The sequence below is a fragment of the Poecilia latipinna genome, unplaced genomic scaffold (assembly GCF_001443285.1).
Source record: "Poecilia latipinna isolate Pla-1442-1.1 unplaced genomic scaffold, P_latipinna-1.0 Scaffold761, whole genome shotgun sequence".
Classification (NCBI taxonomy): domain Eukaryota; kingdom Metazoa; phylum Chordata; class Actinopteri; order Cyprinodontiformes; family Poeciliidae; genus Poecilia; species Poecilia latipinna.
Window position 1 is genome coordinate 296,665 of NW_015113377.1, and position 25,072 is coordinate 321,736.

Genomic DNA, 25,072 nt, shown 5'->3' on the forward strand with positions numbered 1-25,072 from the left:
TTGTTTTTTTTTTTGTTTGTTTGTTTGTTTTTGTTTCCTAACTAGCGCCATTAACACACTTAGCATGTGCAGGGAGGAATCAGATCAGGAATGAATGCTTCCTAAGCAACAAAAGAAATCTACAGGAAAAAGCCCACGTTGCAGGGGACACAAATGAATGTTCCTTTTCTGTACAGAATTGGACCCAAACTAATTTCACAGTTCTATGAAGTTCCCTGACCCTCCCACATTTCTTACATTCAATACGGCGTCAGGTAAGCTGTGCAAAACCTTACTTTAACTGGCTGGTCGCCATTTTCGTTGCATGTGTCTTTGGTACAAAAAACAATCAAAATATAGTGTGCAAATATTTGTTGTAACCCTAAAGGAAAAATATCTGTTAACCCGCCCATCCCGCCCCTCCCAGGCCCCTAAAGACAAGAGTACCAAAAACCGAAAGGAATCTATTGCAGAGCCCTCCTATATACACAGACTCTGTGGCATCACGCAACAAGAGCTTCCATTTGTTTATGTACATTCAGAATATCTTTAAACAACTTGTGTCCATCCTCTCGTTCCCTAACAACCTTCTCTCCAAAGCTGGAGCTCGAGTCCGTCTCTAACACACACTCATTCAGACTTAAAGAGACACACACATACATATACAAGGCACAATGAATAGAACTCTGATCAAACACTAGTATGAACACATCAAACTGTCACCACCACGCTGCCTGGTCAACTTTACTGTACAAAAAAGGGAGGAGCTGATGCCTGGGAGACACTTCTATATACAGTTTCCTGGAGGAGATGGATTGCTGTTCATGTCATCTTTATCACCATCCTCATCATCGTTTCCCAGTCCAGTTATAACCACCAGAAAGCCCCAAAAAGCACCATGCTACATGCATTTCCAATTCAGGTTGTGAACCACTTCCTGTTGATTAAGGTTACACGTCGAACCAGCAGGATGTGTGATCGCTTGAATCTTCCACTGCATTTTTTTTTTGTTTCATATCTTGCGCTAATAGGCTAAGCCTGTTTTTGCAAGCAGTTGAGTTGATTGGCAAACAGGGGATGGCGGGAATTTATTTAGGCCTTCAGTACTAAATATTTCCTGCCACCCTGCTTTTTTCTCCTCTGCAGCTTTCTGGGCTACCAGAGCCATTTTTGTAAAAGTGCTTCAGTGAAGGGGTCAATTTAACATCCTGGAACTTCTTTTCTTGTTGTTTTTTTTCTCTCTTTTTTTTTTTTTTTTTGCTTTTTGGGATAAAGCTCCTTGTATAAATGATAACTTATGCTTCATCAATCTGTGATTGTTTCTGGCATGTAACAAGATTTCCTCTGTCTTTATGACCACCTCAAACAAAGTCTTCCAGTGGTTATGCTCGTTTGAGCTCCAGTCTCAGTCCCTAAAGCCTGCAGCAGGCGACGGCACACTCATCTAACAATCACCAGTGGATTTAAGAACATGCTGCTCCAGACACACCAAACCATCACTTGCTTTTCAACGTGCTTCTCCCAACAGCCGGCCACCATGGTTGGGGAGACAGTGATGTACTGACGCTGCGCGCGGCGTGCAGAGACGGAAAAGCCGGGGTTCGTGCCTTACAGCTGCACGGCAAAGACAAGCACACGTACGGGGAGGTGGTGTGTGTGTTTGAGTGACTGGCGATGAGTGTTTACTCTGAGCTGGAGGGGCATGCAGAGGGAGGATAGTTACAACGGACAGCACGGTGGTAATATGGAGTCCACTCTTCTCGGTGGACGGAGGGTTTGTCTACATTTTGGAAGTCGGGACTCGCAGGCCGACCAGTCCTCCCGTCGGGTCACCGCGTCCCGTGTTCTCCAAGATCTTGTTGACAAAGTCCGAAGTCTGCCCAGCAACCGGCGATGGCACTAAAGGCAAAAAGAGACGTAAAGTTGTGAAAGTGTATTTTCTCGTATACAGATTTCCTCTGAATGCTTTTTTTTTGGCAGACAGCTGCATCCGAGCATTACAGGAGATCCTCCCTATAAAACTACAAAACTATCACTGCTCCCAACAAAATCCATGTGTTTACATCCTTGCTGGCATTAGAACAATTATTTACTCTGTTTTACTCGTTTTTAAATAACCTGTAGACTTTATTGCAAACAATCTGTTCTCTTTTTAATGTTCAATACACGTCGAAATTATGTCATAATTTTCTACTGAATATTATTATGATTTGGTTATGTATTTATTTCAAACAAACATATTCACATTCACATACTATGATATATATTTAGATAGCAAAATATATATAATTGAAAAGGAGGTAGGCAGAAGCATTTACATGTTTGACCCTCTCTCTTTTCTTTTATAAGTCTTAGTTTACATGTTATTATTAATTTAAAAAAACATAATTATTATTGGGATTCTTGGTATATATGTATGTTTATTACTTTTTGATCTGTTGTGTGCACCTACATACATCGTGATGCTGCTTTTACACTTGAATTATTCACTGTGAGACAATAAAGGCCATTTTTATTCCCATTTCTTATAAATCAGTAAAAGATAACATGAGAAAATACAGGCAGCAGTTTGAAATAATGATTTAATCTCTGAAAGAAATAAAAAGCAATCCAAACCAGCATAAAAATAGAAGCCCTTTGTGAAATATAACTACAATTTTAATTTGCACTTTTCTTTTCTATTATTTTTGAAAAAGTCTTTGAAAAACAATTACAAACTTAGTTCTATGCAATTACTGCAAAACTGATAAACAAATGTTTCTTTAAGGGTACAAAATGGAAGTAAAGATGGACAAAATGGCCAACTGCACACATTTAGAGGTCAGAGAAATCCTGCGATTTCAGATTTCAATCCAAGGGAGTTTAAAATAACATTTTACAGGCACAGTAAAGCTAAACGAGGCCAGAATGTTTAATTCTCACCAAGCGTTTCCTCGATGAGCCGCTCCAGAGTCTCAGTCATGTTGGTTGGGCGCGGAGACGAGTCCTCCACTCGCAGCATTATCTCCTCCTTGATGGCGTTGATCACAAACAGAAGCCGATCTGCACGAGTTCAAGCACAGAAGACATAAAAACTATTCATAACGCTCCTCAGACAATATTTTTATTTCTAGATTAAAAGAGATAAATGTAACAAGAGAAATAAAACGACAACAATCAGAACTAAGAAGGAGGAGATGATTAACTTACCATATTCTGTACTGAGTCCCCAAAGCTTCACTTTGTTTGCTTCATATTGAGCTTTCTTTTTTAAACGGCAAGCCCTAAAATCCCAAACAGATGAAAGTTACTTATCCACATCGCAGCTCTGACTCTAATCGTATGCGTGCAGGATGCCGTACCTGGACGCCAGCTTGTTCTTCTCCTTGCGAGAGCGCGGCCGTGCGGTCAGCGGCAGCTCGCTGACAGGAGTGAGGTCGCTGATCACCTTGTTCAGCTTGCGGAGCTCTGTGCCGATCTGCAGCAGCTTGCGAGGATTGGGAGTCAGGTCTTCCACGTCTGTGCGCCGCGATTTCTTTAGCATGTATTTTCCTTTGTAACAGGAAGCAAAACATAAAAAATCATAACACATTTCAAAGCAGTAAGTATCTATAGACACTAAAGAGAAATTATTACTCAGCATAATGTGTCACTTAGCTATATTTTTTAAGCTATTAATGACTTTTAGAGATGTGCATCACTTGTAAAAATCCTCAAAATAAATTAGAAAGATGTCACAATCTTACACAAAGGATATCAGAAAAAATACAACCTTTATTTGAGTGCATTTATTCATTAGGGAGAAACAGAAAGAACGATAATTTTAATTACTTTTGACACGGTTAAATGTACTGTATTGATTGAGCCAGCTCCAGCAGCAGAAGGATCACGTTACTATTGATCACTGCAAATGTGGCCGTTATGTTTTCTTATTCATGTTGAGCCGCACAATTTATTCATTGATCCCAGAAATTGGAAATTATTGACATATGTGGAGACAAAATACACAACATAAACAAAAATAGAAACAAAATAAAATTTAGATTTCTATACAATAAAACAGAGGCTTTTCAATGTGCATTTTTTAAAAAAAATGTAAATCTAAATATACATTCCTTCCATAAATAAGTTATTATTATTATTCCTATTAAAATAAATACGACTAAAGCATTTTTATTGATACTATTGTGAGTTAATTAAATTGTCGAGGGACTTTTAATTAGAAATCCATGACTTCATGTTTCCCTGCTGTATAAATGGCGTAACTCAGGAAACTCTTTATATTTATTTATAGTAAATATTTAAGATAAAGAGAGATTAATTAATTTCACGCTTGCATTTCCAGATTTATTTAAAATTTCACATGCATATTTGCATTTCCAAAAAAAGTTAATTTTTTATACTCTTTCACATGTGACTTGTTTCTATTGTATTTGATTCATAATGAACATATTCTCTTTAATAACCCTGCATGACATGCAGTGGATATAATAAATAAACGATATAAACAAAAATGACCTGTGTGTCTCTTTTTAATCACAATTTTCAAATGTAGCAAAACTTTAATGGCTTTTTCCCATTTATACAAATCTAATTTCCATAATTCAGCATCATTTAAAGCCAAAAGGTTTGCATGAATACGGATGAAGGGTAATTTTCTTGTGACAGTTTTTCATTTCCCCTGCTATTTAAAAGGATCCTGATCTGGACATGCTGTTGTGCAAACCCATCTGAACAACATACGTCATCAGAGCCTCATTTAAAAGTCTTAGACAAACCTCAAGGACACAATATTATGGAACAAAATCCTATAAAAGGCTCAAATAAAGCTGCTGATTTACCACTCTGTCCTAAAAGAAAGGTTAATGTGGTACAGCTGAATACAGAGTGGATCTCAGCGGTGGACACGTTGCTGTTAAAATACCAGGTGTATGTGATGGAGAAGCTCAGAAACCTCTGCCTAGTGCTGCTTGAGTTTTACATAGAGACATAAATCTATATGTTTTTTCTTCATATGTCTTTGGTAAGTTGTAGGGCTGTGAAGCAGAAACATTTTCTTCTAACAAACTGGATAAAACCTCGCAAAACCCTGAAGGATAATGTTTCATCTTTGATAAGCAGAAAGATTTTCAGAACCAGCAAGTGGTTTCTGAATTGTAAGACAACATCATAAGACTTGCACAGCGGTAAACCCAGCTGACCAAATGTGCTGGAGCTCCACCTCTGTTGCTAGGTAACGAGACTGGGAGATAAATTTCATGTTTGCATCTATATAAATGGCACAATCATCATAAAATTGATTAAAAAAAATTTAAACTGAAAGGTCTGAACGTGATTTGAGAACTAAATCTGACAGAAAACCAAAGCTGTCACTTGACTATTAGTTTAATGCTCACAATTATTTCTCCTCTTTAACGATAACATTCATATTTCAGGATTAATGCTAATTTAAAAAGGTGGGGAAAGTTTTCGTCAGTTTATCGACACCTTTGGGAGCTGCAGTGTGTAGTTTCTATATGTGTGTGTGTGAATACCATGGAGAGGCCCGTTCTTCTGGTACATGTTGCTCGGCAGCGTGTGTCTGTCCCACTCAGAGGGCTTCAGCATCCGCTCCTGCTTGGAGGGGGTGAGCTGCTCACTGTACTCCCAGAAGTAGCGGCGCTTCCCTCTTTTCCGGCTGGAGACTCCAGCTGTCAGGCCTTTAATGTCGTCCATCAGCTCCATGTCACAGCCTGATGGGACAAAGAAACACAAAAATGTTGAAGAAGTTAGACTACACTCCAAAAACACAAAAACTTACCAAGTAATTTTGATCTAGTTTCTGGTGCAAATATCTCAGTTCATTTGAAATAAGACATAACTGACTTACAAGTAACTTTTCAGAAAGATAAAAGCTTGCTTTAAGTCATTAATATTGATGAAAAGCTACTTGTAAGTTAGTTTTGTGTCATTTAAAGTGCACTAAGATATTTGCACTAGAAACTAGATCAAAAATACTTGGTGAGATTTTGTGTGTTTGCAGCAGAAAAATTAAGGAGAAATTAGGTTTTGGAATTCAAGATGGCCTGTACCTGGCTCAGAGAAGGCGTCGCTCATGTCGTCATCCTTGTCTGCTTCGTAGTCTTCATCCTCCTCCTCTTCCTCTTCCTCCTCATTCTCGGAGAGCTCATGCTCACTGCCGAAACCTTCATCGTGGTCTTCATCGTCCAAGTCCAGCCCGTCGCCCTCGTCCTCCTCTGGCTCCTCGTCGTCTTCCTCCTCGTCGTCTTCCTCCAGCTGCATCAGAGCTCGGCTGCGGGTCAGGAACAGAGAGTAGTTGTGTTCTTCCTCCTTGCTCTGCTCCGGATCTTCAACCAAAACCCCGCCGCCGCCTGCGCTGCACGCTCCTGCCACGGCGTCGGACGTGCTGCACACGGTCTGCTTCGCCTCTACCAGCTGGGGAACAGCAGCGGACCTGCCGACGGGCCCCTCCCGCCGCGCCACCCCCTCCGCCTTCAACTCAAAGCCCTCCAGGCTGGCCGAGCCGCTGGGTTGCGGGGTGGCATGGCCCACTGAGATGGCACTTGCTGAAGTGGAGGGCTTCTCGTCTTGAGGCTGGGAGAGAGGCAGCGGCGGATCGGACCTCTCAAAATCCGTCTGGGGCATCGCCTCGCCTTGGGGTCTGGGTCCAGAACTGACGCGAACTTTAGCTTTCCGAACAAAGTCGGCGCTGTGAGACGTCGGAGCGGCCATCTTGGCCCCTCGACCCGGAGGCTTGGGTTGAGCCTGGGCGTGGTCCTGGGCGAGACCGAGCTGGTTCTGGGTTTTAGCCATGGTCTCGGTGCTGGAAGCAACAGGTCGGGTTGCTTTTTGGGAGCTTTCAGGAAAGTCTGCGAAAAGGCTTCTGGAAGGCCGGGATTGGGAAGAGGATGCGGAGCACGGAGACGGCCGCACCGAGCTGACGCCCAGTCCCTGGAGTCTCTTGTTTTGAGAGGGGAGCGGCTGGGATGGGGGCTGGGAGCAAGGAAGCGTCAGGTCGACAGGAGGGTAGAGAGCCTCACAGACGGGCAGAGAGTCCTCGCTGTTGAGCTGAGCCAGCGTCGGGGTCCGACTGATCACCTCCTCATCCTGGTAGGGACTGGAGAAGTCATCCAGTCCAAGAAAGTCCACCTCTTTGGTTCCCCAGATGTCACAGCTGGCCAGCCGTGTGTATCTGTTAGTGACAAAAAACATATAGATGTTTAAACAATGACAGCTCCAGCAAAAAATACCAAAAACAAAACTGGAAAAAAAGACTAAAAAAAACTGGAAACTAGACAAAAATACTTGGTAAGATTTTGTGTTTTTGTTGATTNAAACNCAGCTTTAAGGTTTTTTTTTTCTTTCACACATATATATCTGCTTTACCCAATAATGACCCATCAACAGTGCATCAAACACCATGATAACTTGTCTGAATGTTTACCAAGTCTTGTCTGGACACCCAAAACTGCAGCTGCTCACCTTGTTCTTCTGACCCCGTCTTGGTTTTGGGAATTAGTTTTGCCAGAGTCAGATTTCCGAGAACAGTCGAACGTTTTCATACCACAACATTTCCAAGAAAAGAACAGAACGATCAGATGATTTCTCTGCACTCCTTAGGTGAGTTAGCTAACCCTTCTTGAATGTTTTTCCTCAAAATATTGCGAAAACTGTAGTTGCTTCATTTCACACGATAATTTTTGCAAACTCAGAACACAGCACAGCAGTACTATCAAAAAGCAGCTCAATTATTTTATTGTTCACTTGTTACTCAAAGGATTGTAGCACTTTGATTCAGGACAGACAACAGTTTTGTGATTTTGGCTTTGCACTTTACTAAAATAAATTTTGAAAGTTCAGACTTTCAGCTTTAATTCAGTAAGTTGAACAAAATGACTGCATAAATAGGTGAAGAACTAAAACACTTTTTTAAACACAATCCCTTCATTTCAGGGGCTAAGAAGTACAACTTTCTTCAAATTTTCATGTGGATACCCTCAAATGAAAGCTGAAAGTCTTGACTTCATGTCATGTTCAAATATATAACTAGAACTTAAAGCAAACAGGTAAAAAAGAAACTACCAGCTGTACCGTCCTGCAAGCAGCATATGTTTTCTGTCCAAACAGCCTAATTTTTATAGCAGCTGTCTCACCACACCTAGCATTCAATAAAAGTAGAGAGACAACCTTTCACATTTATTTTTGGAGTAAAACGTAAATCCAATGGTTGCTTGAACTCCAGATAAGCTAAAACAACAAGATGTTTCGTAACTGGGTGACTTCTGACAGTAGTTTTGTTGCACTGCATTTTGTTTAGGGGCACCAGAGTAAAGGAGGTTGGATACAAATGAAGGCCATGTTTCAGATATTCATTTAGAAAATCATCGCTCTTCCATTATACAGTGAATCACTACAAAAAACCCCTAAAATTAGATCAACGTTGATGCAAAAATGACTAACTGTGAAAATATCCAAGGCATATGAATACTTGCTATGATGCGGTATTAAAATAACGGTACCTGGTGAGGTCTTCCCAGTACGAGTCCCACTGTTCGAACGCTGAGCTGCTGTGGACCGTCTCGCACTCGCCGAGGCCCATCAGCTGATCCACGCCTCCCTCCACCTCTTTGCCTCCGTCTCCGACCCCCACGACGCTGTCCCCGCAGGGACTCTGTTGGTGGCTCATGTCTGTGTCCTGCAGACGAAGGAGAGAGAATCAGAGCGAAGGAGGCAGATGGTGAATTAAATCGAAGGTTCTGTTTCAGATGCTGAGGTCTGCTGCACAGTCAGCGTATCTGTTTACTCCCACAGTAACAGCTATGATTAAAAAACTAAGGCTGAATGAGTTATTGTAGAAACCTTTAACTATTCAGAAGTGCTACTGAACAGCAGCGTACAAAGTTCAGGAGGCTCCATGGCTTTTTAATGCAGCTAATCAAAGGTGATATGAAGGAAAAAAACAACTATCTGTCAACTTTTATCTTTTCCAATTAGAAGACACTTAGTTAAACTTTTAACAGTGTCCAAAAATTTTAAACCTATTATTCAGAGGCCTATCACACAAACAAATCTTGCTGGATGATAAATTGTACCAGAAGTTATTGCGATGAAGAATAATGTTGTTATTTTGAGACCATTCACAAGTAATATAATAGTCCTTATAATATCAGAAAACATTGTCAAAAATCAATAAACTTTAAATTCGAATGAACATTTACTGCTGTAACTGAAAGTCATTTTAAATATCCAGAATAAATAAACAAAACAACAGAAACAACAAATAAAATCAATTATGAAGTTTCTGTAAACAAAATTGTTATTCAAAAAAAAAAAAGGACTAGCTGGGACAAAAGCACCAGACTGAGTGTTTTGTCATACAGTTTTTGGAAAAAATGGAAGTCATCATGCTCGGTTTAATTTAGGATGTGATTAATTGATTTATGGCTTATTGCACAGCAGTAATTGTTCAAACAAGCAAAGAACACATAATAAGGTAACCAGAAAACTGATTTTTGAATTACAATCAGCATTTTCCACAAACCAATGCACCTTATGGAAAGAGAGAACTATGCTGACTCTGTGACTGACTTCTTTTTAAAAAGAAAATTGTAGCAATTTTATAACCTGTAACTCAAAACTTTGGCAAACTTCATATGGAAACCCAACTGATTCTTACTGCCAGCTGATTGTCAGAGTTAAACAATTTTATGGCTGTTTAATTCACCTAATCAGGGTTAAAATGGAGGAAAGAAAAACTAACTTTGCCTGCAGTAAACACAAAAATATGTTGGACTTCAAGTCTCTCCTGAACAAGAAATAAATTACGCCCCGGTCTTCAGTCTACTTCGGTCTATATATGACTCATTGTGCTGTCAAATATAGGCAAAAAAAAAATGCAAATAAAAACCATCTAATTTTATTTATGACCATAGAGGTACCAGAATAACTCATACCAGTGTTACTAATAATATATATTTGTAAGATTCATTCATTGAAAGCAACTAAACCTAAAAACAAAATCAATATTCAAGCCTCTGTAAGACACCAGTTAACACGTTGTGGCAAATCTAATTAAGATACCTGGCAAAGCACCGCAGCCAAATCTGCAGTATTTAAATGGGAGGACAGAGCCTGACAGAGGGGTTTAGTTTAAGAAAACTCCATCATTATTATCAATATTAAAAGATAACAGAGTAATATGTGGGGCAGATGGTACATTTGATGAATCTTATTAGCTCAGATAGAGCGGCCCAAACAACAGATGGTAAAGCCACTGTGATCTAACCATCATTAGATCAGTCTGCGGATTAAACAACCACATTAAAGACACCCAATTGTGAATTTCAATGACAGCATTTTTAGGTGCTCAAAGCTCAAATGAAACAACAGCAGATACATTTTTATACAGAAGATTAAAGACGAAACTGATCCTGTTTGTTACAGGGCAAGAAATCTAATGCTGAGCAGTGAATCACTATTGTTTAGTCTGGAGCAGGAAGTAAATTGAAGGAGACACCTGTGGCTGACAGCTATGAGTAGTGACAGGACAGCTTTCTGTTTAAACCTGCCTGCCATGCCCGATGAATGGGACGGACCTCTGGGTTTAAATTCCTGTGAAACAGATGGCAGAGAGCTCCAGGTTTCTTCATTTTGAGAGTTTCCTGGCTCCATCAGCTTCAATGCCATGTACCATACATTCAAATGCATGAGCTATTTTTACTTTATTTTCATTTTAAATAACAAATCTTAAGCGATAGATATCAAAAATCACATTGTGTGATAAGATGTTTCGTCCAACATCACCAGATGGGAAGCAAGGTTAAGTTTAATTCTGTCTACCCCAAATAATATCATCAGTTTGCATGGATCAACTGTTGAAAGGGAATATCTGTTAACTCTGCTATATCTGATAAAGACAATCTGAGCATTGATAGAAATATTGTTCTTTTTAGGTGTCAAACAAAGTTAAATGCACTGTAATTCATTTAAGTTGTAGGTCACATGTGTCAAACTCAAGGCCCGGGGGCCAAATCCGGCCCGCCTTAGCGTTTTACGTGGCCGTTTAGACTCCAAATTACATCAATAAGTCCTTCCAGTTTTTCACACTCTGCGAAATTCACACAAAATCAGCAAATCTCTACATTTTCTCTGATTTTACTGCAAATCTTCTCAAAATTGGTCAAAAACAACGAGTGTAAGTGACTGCTGCCTCAGCCTTACTTGATCTCAAGTCATCATACATGAGTGCAAATATGGTAAAAAAATTCCTCGCAAACATTTCTAAATGTCATTTTGACTGCAAATAAAAACACTAAAACAATCACAAAATCCTGGAGGAACAGTTATTTATTGATATTTTAACAGTTAATTTGGTTTTATCAATATATTCTGGCATAACCGGCCCTTTAAGAACATTCAGATCTTTGAATGAAAATGAGTTTGACATCCCTGTTGCAGCTGATAAAGACTTTTGAGAGCAATATCAATGTCAAGTGAGCAACTTTAGCACCTTTCTAACATCGTTACTAAAAATGTTATTGTAATTTTAGATTTGTCATGACATACTAAGACAACAGAAATACTAAATAAAAAAAGTAGTGGACAAAAGTTTTTTGGTTTTTTTTTCTTTTAACTTTGTTTTAAGTTTTGTGTTTCAGGTAACATAATATTGTTTTGTATGGATGCCAGCGTAAGCAGCTGTGACTGTCCATGCTGTGCTGACAGAGTGCAGAGTGGAGCTTTTTCACACAGCATAGCTCAGTTAAAGAAGATGCTTACAGCTAAACCTCCAATGCTACGTTGGAGTTTTACCCTCTGCACCTTTTAAATCGGGCAGCTCACCATGGCTGTTTCTGCTTGACTTGCCGACCTAATAGCTAGCTGTAAGCCTAATTTCATTCAACAAAAGTGCAGCTAATAAAGCGTCAACACTTATAGCTACAATTTCAGGGGTTACTGGTTTAAAGTTTAAATAATGGGGATATTCAGCATCGATGAGCAGATATTTAACATGTATCTCTGAAAATAAGGCAAATAAATCTGATTGATAGACTTTTAAAAGAAAAATGTATTTAAGAAGTAAAACGTTTTATTTACAGTGATGTGCATCCACAAAGTTTAACAGATTTTTTGGGGGGTTTTATGAGAACATAAGGTGGAACAGCCGTTTCATTTAACAATTCTCATTTCAGTTGTTAAGTGAAATGATATACGATTTCTATTTTTTTTGTTTTTGTTTTACAATTAAAAATCTTAAAACTGTGCTATGCATTTGTATTAGTCAACATTTTGTAGAACCATCTGTCTGTAATTAAAGTTGCAAGTTTTTTTCTACATATTTCATTGCTTTTTAATTGGACTGAAGCAAACCTTGACTAAGTCTTCCTAAAACATTAATATAATTTGATCTAAACCATTCTACTCTTATTCCGCTTACATGTTTAGAGTTTTTTTCCTACTCTAAAAGTTAAATCTCCTTTGTAATCTGTGAGGCCGTCAAAAAACAACTGGATTTATACTGAGATGAAATTACACACTGGCGGACTCTATAATCAGATTATATCTAAAGGTGACAGGTAGAGTAAAAGAGGTGGAATATAATGTTAATGTTCACTGATTTATCTTCTTTAAATTTGAAAACTATGCATCATTTTTCTTCCATCAAAGCCATCTGCTATTTTACACTGGTCTGTCACATAAAATCCCAACATAACACATTGAAATATGTGGTTGAGATGTGAAAAAATAAGCAAAGATTAAATGAATGTTACCAGGAAGAGTGTTTAATCTAACATATAGCTTCATTTAAACAAGGATAAACCATCAGTGAGAGCAAATTACTGAAAATGACAAATCTGTATAATTCCCACAAGCCTGAACCAAAATTGATACAAGTTACATTAGCTAAGCTAATTTTGCTATTTTGGCAGAAAGTACTATAATAAATATGACTGATATTTATCTTAGTATTACACAGAAGTGGGTAAAGTATTCACATTTTAATTGAGTGATAGTTGTGATGTACTATGCTTGTGTGGTCTTTTTTGTTACCATAGCAACTCCATAGCAACTGCCCACCAAGATCGCCGTCAGTTACAAAGTTCACGGAAATTATTTTTTATTACAGTATTTTGAGATTTGCCATTGTGTTAAAGATATTACTTGTTTGAAATAAAGTAAAAAAAAAAAAAAGTTTCTTATATGTGTAGAAGGAAGCTGACACCTCACATCTGGATCTAAATGACTGACAGCTTGGTGGGAGCAACTAACTGATGTTAAAAGAAAATGGATTCATAAAGCCTGAAGTGTTGCTTGCGAATTTGTTTTTTTGTTTGTTTGTTTTGTGCGCATGTGTGTGCGTGTGTGTTCACCCACCAGCTCATACATGAAATCTGGGTCAGAGCTGGTGGCCAGCAGCTCAGTGCTGGTTAGGGCCTGGTCAGCAAACGAGTAGTTCTGAAAGGCGTCCCCAAAGGGAGGCTCCATCCCACTGACGCTGGGCTGTAGCACAACACAGAAAGAAAACACACAGAGTGAGCAAAAACAAACTAAATCTGATCAACTGTTCTGCTTCTTTTCAGTAAAGATAACAGGGTATTAAATTCTAATTCATCCAAAAATCTGAAACACAAATTAGCCAAACAGAAACACTTAATGCTAGTTCTGTCATTATTGCACTACTTTTAACTACTGTTAGCAATTCATCTGTTTTTTGCACAACAAATAGTGATTTTCACAACTTTATGCAACCATCTTATATCTTCAGACACTTTCTGATAATAAACAGGAAACCAAATGTTCAGCTCATGATAATTATCTGAGATAAAGTCTGTCTCTATTACATCCTTCGTACCAAAAATGATTGGCTTATAATCCACATGTACAGATTCTTTATTAATAAGAACGTTGGTTCAGTTTTGACAGTTTTCCAAATGTTTTTTTATAATAAGCAAAAATGTGAGGAAGATGAATAATTTAGCAGGCATTTTAATGTTTAGTGTAAGAGTGAATTAAAACACTGCAGTTCTACAGAGTTAAAATTAATGGTGATATGTAATTACATGCATTAATGTAGCGAAACAGGCAGAAAATCACATTTTTGTAAATTTACAAGCTTTCACAATTCTCAAAGGTTTGAAAATATATGAATTTTGGTTGAAAGCTGAATCAATAAAATGTCAAACAATTTTATTTTGATGATATACAGAAATGTTCACCTTTACTAAGTGAAACTGGATAATTGTGGCTTTGCTTTCATGCTGCAGCTCATTCAACCTCACAGATTCACATGTCACCTCCCCACATCTCAAGAGTAACGCTAAATATCTCCTAGCTCATTCGGCGATGCATTCACTTGCACTCAGACATCTGATTTTTGCTCATTCAAAGGTCCTACAGCCAAAGATTTTACAATAAATGCAATTAAATATTTTTTCAAATGCATTTCCTGTAATAACACAAATTAAAGTTGATGCAGAGATGTCATGTTTGATTTTTTAAGGGTTGTCAAACAATACATTATTTATGAGATGTGACTAAAACGATTATTACCAATAGCAACACACAACTTAACTTTTGTGCTTATGAAACGTGTGCAAACATTTGTTTCCAGTTTGTAGATTTCATACACACTTTTCATATCAAATATCGCACAATTTAGCATCAAATTTCAACAGTTCTCAGCCTTGTTTTGTTAGTTTCACAGCTGATATTTATACAATGCTCAGGCAACACAAGGACAGACAGATGGATGGACCGTCACGCCGAAGGATTGGGAGACAGATGGATGAATGGTCAAAGGGTTGGATAGATAGACACATTTTTAGAGCATGTCAAAGGGAAATATAAATATCTCTCTACATTCTGTTTCTTTTTAACACTATTCAGATTGTGCAAGAACCCTGAAAAACTAAGTGCTTTGGTTATTGGTGACCAAGAAAAAAAGAGTTGCATACATCTCTGGCTTTATGAGTCTGTCAATAATGGTAACACAGCTTTCAAATAAAACTCCTGCAAAGAGAGTTAGAGTGAATGAGGAAATAAAGTGTTTGAATTCTGAGCACAGACTTCACACAGCATGGAAACAGCTCCAGGCAAAATACAAGACGTTTGGTTAGCAAAATGAGAAAACACAATTCGATTACAGCCTTCTACATTTTACAAATGTTCTCCACACAGATTCAATGTTTGAGAAAAGCAGGATGGTCTGTAAATGCATGCAGACATGTTAGGTAATGAATAATCAATACTGTAGTTTCTAGACTGAAGAATAATACAATAAAGAGCGCTGGGAGTATTTATTAACAAAGCTGCTCTCCTTTTTAGCTTTTTTGTTATTAGCACCAAAAGTAATCCAATAGACGTGTTATTTTTCACATGTTGTAATAAACAAAAGAAAAAGCTGATTTTCTCTTTCCCTGGTGGCTCATCTACATCAGCAGCCAGGCTGATGCAGCCTCTGCAGACGTCAGACTGATCCAGGGTCAGTCAGTCACCTCTGAATCATGACTCGGATCCTCTCAGACTTCAAGCACTTTTGTTTACAAGTTATCCATTTTTGCATGCAATACACATCCAATAGCTACGTTTGAAGATCCTTAGAAACATTTTCTGGACATTTTGCACAACTCTGTGTATTTATCAACATATCTAATCGGGAATGTTTTTTCTGTTGCTCGTCTTACCTGAGGCATTGCCAGGCACAGCTTAGAGCTCCAGCGGCGGGAACCTCTGGGTCTCCTGTCCAGTCCCACTGGTCTGAGTCGGTCAGCACAATAAAACACTGCTGAGGGGAGATGATCAGAGTCCAGGGGGAACGCAGCCTGCAAGGCTGGGAAGAAAGGGGAGACAGCGTCTTGTCTGTCGTGCTCTGGTGTATTTCTCTGTATGCTTCAGGTCTGCAGAAAAACAAAGAGAAAAGATCTTGATATGATGAAGGAAAGTGTCAAAAACAACAACAAAACTATTTAAATTAAGCTTCAGGATGTAGGTATAATAATGCTAGGTTTGCTTCTTTTTGTCCCACAAATTATTTGTTTCTTTATTGCAAGTTATGCAGTGCAACATTTACCAATATTATCCCGTATTACATGTTTTCCTAATAAAAAGAAATTAAATATTGTTAACAGAGAGCGTATTGTAGGCAAGAGAAACTCTAGGAGCTTTAAAATTGTGGGGAATGTTTAGTTTTTACTTGCACAACACATCTAAATTCATCTTTGGTTGAATTTTTTGGAGATAAACTGGTAGCAAATAATGTCTAAATCTATCTAACAAATTTCTAGCTCTTACAAGAGACCAGATGATTTTTAAAAAGTTTATTTTGAAATAGATTTTGTTTTTATCAGATCATGGTTGGGAATAAATGCTTTGATGCCGAAATGGGGATAACTTTGTGATTTATCAATCAATAAAGTTTATTTGAACAGCACATTTCAAGATGCTTTACATCATAACACAAAGATACAAAATCATCAACAATTGAAACATTACCTTTATTCCATCAAGTTTAGATAAACAACTACCGTGATCTAAGAAACTGCTGTAGACTTTGTTTCTAATAGATATTATAATCCTGAGAAAAATACCAGAGAGTTTGAAAGGGAAAATGGGACTAAGTAAATCAGCAACCTGATTGGTGCTTCTCTATACTACATATTTCCATTCCTGGGCTTTATTTCAAGCATTAGATATTATTACTCATGTTGTTTCCTGAGTGATAATGTTTTGTGGTGATTGTTAAACTTATCATATTTAAATCACTGGCTTGAAAATGTTGATAAAAGTTTCCCTTTTGTTAACCTCTAACCCTAAAACACTATTGTTTTACTTCCAAATTGCTTTACAGCCCATAGAGAAAGCACAATTTGCTCTCAGTGAACCCAAACACCACAAAGTTATCACATTAGCACCTTGCTTCTTTTCCTCTACTTGTTTGTTCACAGCTGAAACACGTGGCTCTTATTTATCTCAGCTGCTTTTGCATAACAAATAAAAAGATCTCCATAGGGACATGACCCCAAGCAGCAATCACATGATGCAAAAAAAAAGAAAAATCACTCACCAATCCTACTCCTCTAAGAGGCCACTGAACAACACCACTTCCTCTTGCTCAGCGTTGGCTGACAAAAATAAACTTCTCACCCCTGACAGTTTCATCTCCCCATGTACAGGCTTTGCATAGAGACAGGAAGTGGCAGAAAACACTGCCGTGCAAACTATTGGTTCGACTGCAGTTGTATAAGCAACACCTTATCAAACACAGAAACCGCTGCGAGCTCGCAGTCTCTGCATGTGCACACCTATCTGCTTCATCACCCAGAACAGGTCTGGAACCAGATAAACATCCAAAATAACAAATTGGAACTATCGTCGGATCTTGGTGTGCAAGGTGTTCCGGTGCGTCTGGTTTCATTTGTGGCAGCTCCAGAATGAGGAAACGCACGACTTAAACACAACAAAGCAGCTGCATCAATCCCAATGCTACTTAGCCAAAGAGCAAAACGGAAAACTACAGCAAGAGAAATCTTCAAAGCAAAATGAGAACAAGCTCGAGTGATGATGCAGAGATCATTTTTCCAAAGAGAGATCCGAGTATAATAAAATATCACAGGCTCGTACAGGCCATGATGAAGAGCTGAAACTTTGTGATAAAAGCCATTAAGGTGCATTTAATTAAACAGTCTTTACTTCAAGCTATTTTACAGGCTTACTGAGATAATTAACTTTAAGTGCATTGCTTAAAAGCAGCTGCTCAAATTATTCATTAAAACAAATGTCAATTTCTGTTACTTTCAAGATTCTGTTATTATTTGTTGCCTTTGCGATGAACTTTAGCCTGACTAATCACAAATCTTTAGAGTAGAAAAACGCAACTTCCTGTTTGCGAGACGAACATGTTGATGTCTGCAATAAACTGAAAGTACAAAAATGTCCTTTGCTGAGCGTTAATTTGCAAAGCGGTATGAAAAAATAAAGCAAAGAGTTTCGATCTTGTGTTTTAAAGCTGAATTATCTTGGTTATGTGAAAGAAATGAGCAGAATCAGAAGGTCTTGGTTCATTTTTTCATAGTAAACAGAAGCTGTGAAGCATACTTGTCAAACAATATAGTAGTTCTTGGGCAATAAGGATGTATTTTCCTTACTGAACTAAGGAAAACAAAGGAATACATTGGTGAAAAAAAATAACCAAAAACTAACTTTTTCCAAAATCACATCTCCAATTCTAATAACCAATAAAATCGATTTATCGCCCAGGCCTGGATGATAATCTCACTACATGACTGGATTGTGCTCATATAAACTAAACTGGGTAAAGTTAAATATAATATAAACCTGCTTGTCCGTTAAAGTGACGTATCTTGAAAAAGTAGCTTATTTACCACCAAACTTTTTCCGGGGATGTTTCACATTGCAAACACTGAATGTATCTTACTGGGACAAACCAATACAAAGTAGGGCAGAATTAGGAGGTACACTGAAAATGAAACACGGTTTTTAAATTTTCTACAAAGAAAAACTTGAAAAGTCATAAATGTCTCAACTCTAAATTCAAGGAAATTATTTAAATAAAAGTACATTCATGGCTCCATCAAAGGAGATAAAATGGATGTCACACTTGTTCTATGTAGCCAAACTATTTTGCTGTTGCGGCAAGAACATAAAAATTATGTGAAAATGTGAAAGATTCGGGGTGTTAAAACATTTTTTTTACCAAGCCGCAGATAATAAAACCTGGATTGAATCTTAAAGAGTTAGCTCCAAACAGGTAGCAGACAATGAAAAGCTCCAACTGCGAGCCTGCTGTGCTCATCTCATATCTCCCACCATCATGAAAACAGGTGATATTCTTTGCCCCACAACACTGGATGTGACCCAAGTAGGCCAATCAGCAGAACCTCCTCTGGAATGAGTTACCCACTGATACCAGCGAGGCGCTAATTACTGCAGAAATAACAAGCCGGAGATGCCAGCCTGTTTATGAAAAGGGACATGTGAGAGCACACATCACAAAAGGTTGTTAATCCTCAAGCCCTGCATGCATCCGGACAGCGTGGCAACAGACTGAAATAGATGCTAAATAACAGTCGATTGTCCCTAAAGGTTGGGGATTTCATGGCTTCTTTAGATGACTAACAGAACGAGCAGACAGGTGGTAATAGGGCTGAGTACCACTTATTCTTTCCCAATCGCTCACTTCAGACAGAGTTATGGGCATGCAGTATAGCCATTCACATTAGCAATATATACAAGTAAAACTAACTTGTGTGTGTGTCAGGGGTTCAGATGTTATTTAAGATGGAAGCAGCTGTATGTCTTCTCTACATGCTGCTGCAGCGTTTATTTGCAAAACAGGAACAGTGTGTCGTTATCAGTTGAGAAAAACAGTCTTTCACTTCACCCAAGGACACGATCGCCATTCTCACAGTTACATGCGTGTCCTTTTTTCTAACGTAAGAGTTTCCTCAGAATGGATGTATTCTTCCATATTGCTTTACTTCACAATGCTCATCCAGACCTGGAAAACGCATAAATGAAAAGCCAGGCTTCTGCAGATGGCATGGGAAACGTGTAGCTGAAATTAGTGATGCATGTAGTCAAAGTTTAAGCTGAAACATCGTCTAATTTGGTGCAAATACAATAAAATGTATCAAGATATTGAACTATTTTTGTAAATAAGACTAATGGATGTCTGGAGAGCAACTTTACTTTTTACTTAATGGCGTCACAGGCTAATTAGAACCGTGAGAAATGCATTTCCTTGTAATGATGCACCTGTCAAATGCCTGCTGACTGAAATCAACCCTCAAATTTCATTAGTAAATCTGAGGTTTCACTTTACCTCAAACACTGTACATTGGCAAGAAGTTGGTAATTATGTCCAGTTGTTATTTACAATTGTCATTATTACTGTTATTATTATCTTGTCTTGTTATGAGTTAGTTTGTAACCATTTTGTTTATGTAATATAACTTATTTGTTGGCTCTTTAGCCCAGTACATTGAACAGGCACGTGAATATCATAACTTGGTTTTAAGTACCAATTTTTGATAATTAAGTCAGTAAGTAATCTTTCATTAAATTGAGATAAGAGGTAGGGTTAAATAAGTGTTCACTTCTTCCGACTCTTCTTCAAACAGAAAGGCTGTGGTAAACAAATTATTTTTGTTCTTATATGTTTTCTCTGTCCTGCTGACTGCGTATTTTCTTGTTTGTAAAAACCTGTTTGAAATACAAAAATCAAAAATTAAAACTTAAAACTCACTTTTTCAACCAGTAAAAGCGTAAATGTAGAGTCAGTTTTCTGGTGGACTTGGTCTCAACTTCAGTGCAAACACATGAGGTTTAGGGAGCAAGAGCTTTAATGACTCTATCAATTCTTTAATTTTCTGTTGTATTTTAAATTATTAACTTAATTAAGGAACCTGCAGCACACTTTATGATCTGTGAGTGTGTGTGACGTATAACAGCAGACTTAAAACTGTCTTTGAAATAGTTTTAGATGTTATTTTCTCCAGGAAGAGAATTGGACCAACCTGATCGGTGCAGATCTGACATTATGACTTGTACTGAGCTGATATGAGATTCAAAGGACATGATGACTTTGACTAAACATACAAAGTTTTAGTGTACTAAAACAAATAATACAAAAGTATAACATAATCTCATTCCCTTAAATTAAAAGAAAAAAGCAATGACTATTCTACAAAACAATACACTGATGATTGTTTTTGTTAATATTACTTTTACAAAACCTCATGGCTTATAGTTAAAAGTTTCCTTCAGCACTTGAAGCACAAGAGACAGAGGGCAATTATAAAGGACAGTTACTGCTAATCGAATGTATGAATCTAGTCGACAGAAGCTCAATAACAAAACTATAAACCAAGACAGGAAAACCTCAAAAACTTAGAGCGACAGACACTTCAAGGTCACAGCCTCATTCGGTGGAAGTGTGTTTATTTAATAGGATGAAAGATTGAGCAAACGAGTCTTACTTAGTTTCAAAGGATCTTTTAATTGTGTTAGAAATAGGTACACCTAATTCCAGTTAATTGAGGCACAACAGTGTAATAATCTCTGGAAGCAGGCCACTTGAGCTTTTCCTGCTGACACAGGTTTGCTCAGTTTAACTCATTGATTTAAATGCTACAGAAACAGAGCCGCTTGTAAGCTGCAAAGCCTCAAAATTAAACCAGTAAGGTTTGGTTAAAAAATAAGAATGAAACAGCTAACTACTAATACAAGTCAAATATAAAATATGAAAAAGGTTTATTTTAATTTCAGAGAGAAGCAAACATTCAACTTGACCTGTGTTTAAACCAGGAATGCACAACATACCAGGATTTCCATCAGTATCGGCTGATTTTTTATTTTTTAGCGTATTTTTTAACGTATCGGTCCAATACGTAAAACTGTGACGACATTGACAACCGATATTTATTGGATGTTGCTCATGTGACAGTGATGCAGCAAAGGATTGTGGGGTATTTAACTTGAGCAAAGGAGCAATGTCAGCAATGTGGACGTTTTTGACAGTGTTAAAATGGTAAGGAAATATTGGATATCAAGATCTGCCAAAATTTTTATGAGTGCAGTTTGAACCTTCATGACATAAAAAAATAATGTGGTTTTGAATTATAAATGTGCCAGTAAATCAGGCAGGGATCAACTCTGATCTGTGATCAGCAAGCCAGATTCTGGAAAACCTGATTTTTTCCCCTCCCCTTTTCAAGCATGTTTGACAAACCCATTATGCATATAAAGAAATCATCTTACCCGTGATTTCACATAATCTCTCCTTCCAGCTGTACGCCGCTCCACCCATTATTCATATGAAGGTAATGCTTTAGTAAAATATCAGCTGCTAGCTATTCCAAAATAGACACCACAAAACAAATTAACCATCTAAAAAATCTTGCTATACTTCATTTGGAAAGAACAGAACAGCAAAAAGGGAGAATATTTTGTGTCGTAATCATGTAAATTGAAAACTACTTTGTCATTTTGTCCATATTTTTTGGGGGTTAAGTCATTTAAGTAACAATTTAGGATTTATTAAAAAAAATAAACAATAATATTGTGGAATAAATGAGATGGTACATTATGCTAGCAGCAGTAGGAATAATTGTTTTTTTTATTATTACTAATTCAACCATATTATGTATTCTTAATATAAAAACCTGTGCAAATATGGCATCTCCTTGAATCCATACAATATTTCCTAGCTGTAAATGGCACATTAATTTATAATGATGCACTTCATGTCATTCTCTCAAAGGACATTATTATCACTGTAACCAAGAGAGAGGTAAAAAAAAAAAAAAAAACATTTCACTTTACATCAAACACTGTTGATGAAACTGTAATAAGCTTTAGATTTTTCCAAAACATTTTCGGGATCACCATGCTGTCAGTGGAAAGACACAAACTGACGTTTTGTTTAAGAAATAAAACCGTATAGTTGATGTATTTCCTTTGTATTTCAAACCTGACAGCAGGCATTAGCATCACAGCCACTACTATTGAATAACACGCTGGCAATGTTACAAATGACCTATATCATCCCCCAGTAAAGCCAGAAAGTCACCAGTGTCTCGCCAGTCTCTGCTCCCATCACAGATCTCTGCAAAGCAAAACAAAACGTCAATCTAACAGTCTGTGCCAACACCCACGTAAGCTTGATTTCCTATTGGTCGAAAAGAAACGAAGGCCCGCCTTCTGGAGTGCCTGATAGGCCACATTGACCGTCAAACACAGAACCTGCTTCATCATAAACAGCTTGTTTCAATCTAGGTTGAAGCGGAAGATAAACAACCAGGAGGCCTACATCCCCGTGCCCTACATATTATTATTTATGAGATATTTCATGAAATCACACAAAAAACAAAGTTTACACAATAAAATCGTTAACATTTCGTGTATGTTCGTGTTTTCTCGAAAAAACAAACATGTATGCATACACTTATTCACATTGACTCGGTCGATGAATCCCCAAACAGGATTTTTAAGATAAAAGAAAAACAAAATTCAATCACCTTGAAAGCATAACGCTGAATGTTTGCACTCACAGTGTATCTGAGCTCGGATCACATGGATTGCCGAGCATTTCTCCACCAACACAGGATGTATTTGATGTTGGGGGGCGTGTACCATGGGACACCTAATGCTGCAAAGTCAGACTTTTCCTCCACAATCACACTTCAACACTATTTACTTATGTAATCCTGTATAATCTGAATGCATAGGAGAAATGGGTAAATATAATGGTCGGTGCGATGTTTTTCTTGACAGTTTATGCTCCTTACATAACAGTTGTTTTTACCCAAACTGACACGGAATCAGCTGCTCTACGAGCTTCGTGCTACCAAATCAGTAGAAAGTCCTCATAGTGATCTTTTGGAGCCAGCTGACCCACATTTATATAAGCTAATCAAAGAACATGAGCTAGCTAACGTTTCTCCTCCCCGACAAACAACCAAAAGCTAAGACAAATGCCACTATAAGATTGTTTATTTGCATTTAATTCAATGTGAAAGAGCCGAAATTACACATAATGCCCTATTTTCACCTGCAACTCGGTCAGTATGGCCTCCGTCCGCCCCCTTCCTCATCCCAGCTGTAGCCCGACACTCAACAACAAGAAGCAGCTAGCTTCGAAGCTAACAAACCACCGCGGCCGAAACACACACTCAAGTGTCCATAAACGCACCAGTAGTGGTCCTACTCACTTTTAAGACTCCCATGCATAGGTCTCGCTCGTTGCTAGACTTCCGTGTTTGAGTTAAGCCGATAATTTTAAAAATATTTCCCTTTCCAATGGAGTCCACACGGTTTAACAGCTCTCTCGGGTTTGTTTTGTTTTTCTCCTTCCTGACGGGTTTCTGGAAAACGCGTGACTACCCGACCAACGTGGTGCACCCACCAGCCAATGGGAGAAGAGCTCCGAGCTGGAGAAAAACACTTTTTAATATTTTTGCAGGTTTTTATAGGTTAAAAGTAACAGTGTATAGTTGCAAAACAGCGAGAAGATGGCGAATATTGTATTAAAAAGATAACAAACATTAAAAGAAAAGTAGCAGAGTTATAATGTTTACTAAGGCTTGCATAACGATAATGTATTCTTAGTATACTTCCATATTATTTTTGAGTAACTAGCCTGCTTCATTACTTTGATATTTATTTCATGCAATGAACAGTTTTTGCTTTGCTTTGTTTTATAAACTGTTTGAGAAAGTACTCCACCCCAGCTTTCGTTTCGCTTGAAAATCGAAACTAATGTGGCAAATGTAATACTAAGAAAGCAATGTACATGAAAAAAATTAGACAATTAAAGAGACGCTAAAGCTCAACCTTTTACAGAAAAAAAGGGGACGAAAATAAGATGCAAAGCTTTTCTTTCAGTTTCAAAATTGCTCAGGAGTAGTAAGTGAAAGTTAAAATGGTGAGTTAGTATGGAGGTCCAAAAGTGCCGAAGTTTATAAAGGAAATAAAAATCATCAAAGAGTTACTTGAGTAATGAATTAAACATGAAAATAATACATTAGCAATGTATAGTTTATCAATAAACAATATTATACCATACCATACCAACTTTATTTATAAAGCACTTTAAAACAACCACAGCTGATACAAAGTGCTGTACATCAAAACACAACATAATAAAATAAAAAACATAAATAAATAAATAAATAAATAAATAAATAAATAAATAAATAAATAAATAAATAAATAATCTTATTAGCAAGTCAAAAAATATGACAGATGAATCAGATAATGATAACCAATTATGAAGGTCCAAAAATGCCTCTACTTATAGATATATATTAAAAAATAATTATTAATTGTGTTGGAAATTAATTTAAATTTTATAAACAACAAATTACATTTTTTTAAAATATGTACTGAAAAAAGTATATAAATACATAGTACATATTGATGTGTGTGACTCACATCAATAACTGTTATCAATATCTATCAATGATCACAATGTCCGGTTTGTTGGCCAGTGGTATTTCTGGATGTCTATCTTTGATTCACTGTTTAGTTTCCAAGTACTGTGTCAGTAATTGTGAAACTGAAAGAAATGGTTTAGCGTTTAGATTTTTTGCTCCTT

The 25,072-nt window shown here is 37.5% G+C and overlaps 1 protein-coding gene across 1 annotated transcript; it reads right to left on the bottom strand.

Annotated features, from left to right (window-relative positions):
• On the bottom strand, nucleotides 1-23,846 carry crebrf (creb3 regulatory factor). The gene is made up of 10 exons (XM_015046021.1): nucleotides 23,688-23,846; nucleotides 15,642-15,854; nucleotides 13,333-13,458; nucleotides 8,478-8,653; nucleotides 6,030-7,150; nucleotides 5,493-5,690; nucleotides 3,321-3,510; nucleotides 3,169-3,242; nucleotides 2,902-3,021; nucleotides 1-1,878 (listed from the first exon to the last, which is right to left on the bottom strand). The coding sequence occupies exons 2-10, from the start codon at nucleotides 15,648-15,650 to the stop codon at nucleotides 1,760-1,762; spliced, it is 2,133 nt and encodes a 710-aa protein (XP_014901507.1). The 5' UTR covers nucleotides 15,651-15,854; nucleotides 23,688-23,846; the 3' UTR covers nucleotides 1-1,759.
• Nucleotides 23,847-25,072: the final 1,226 nt, after the last annotated feature.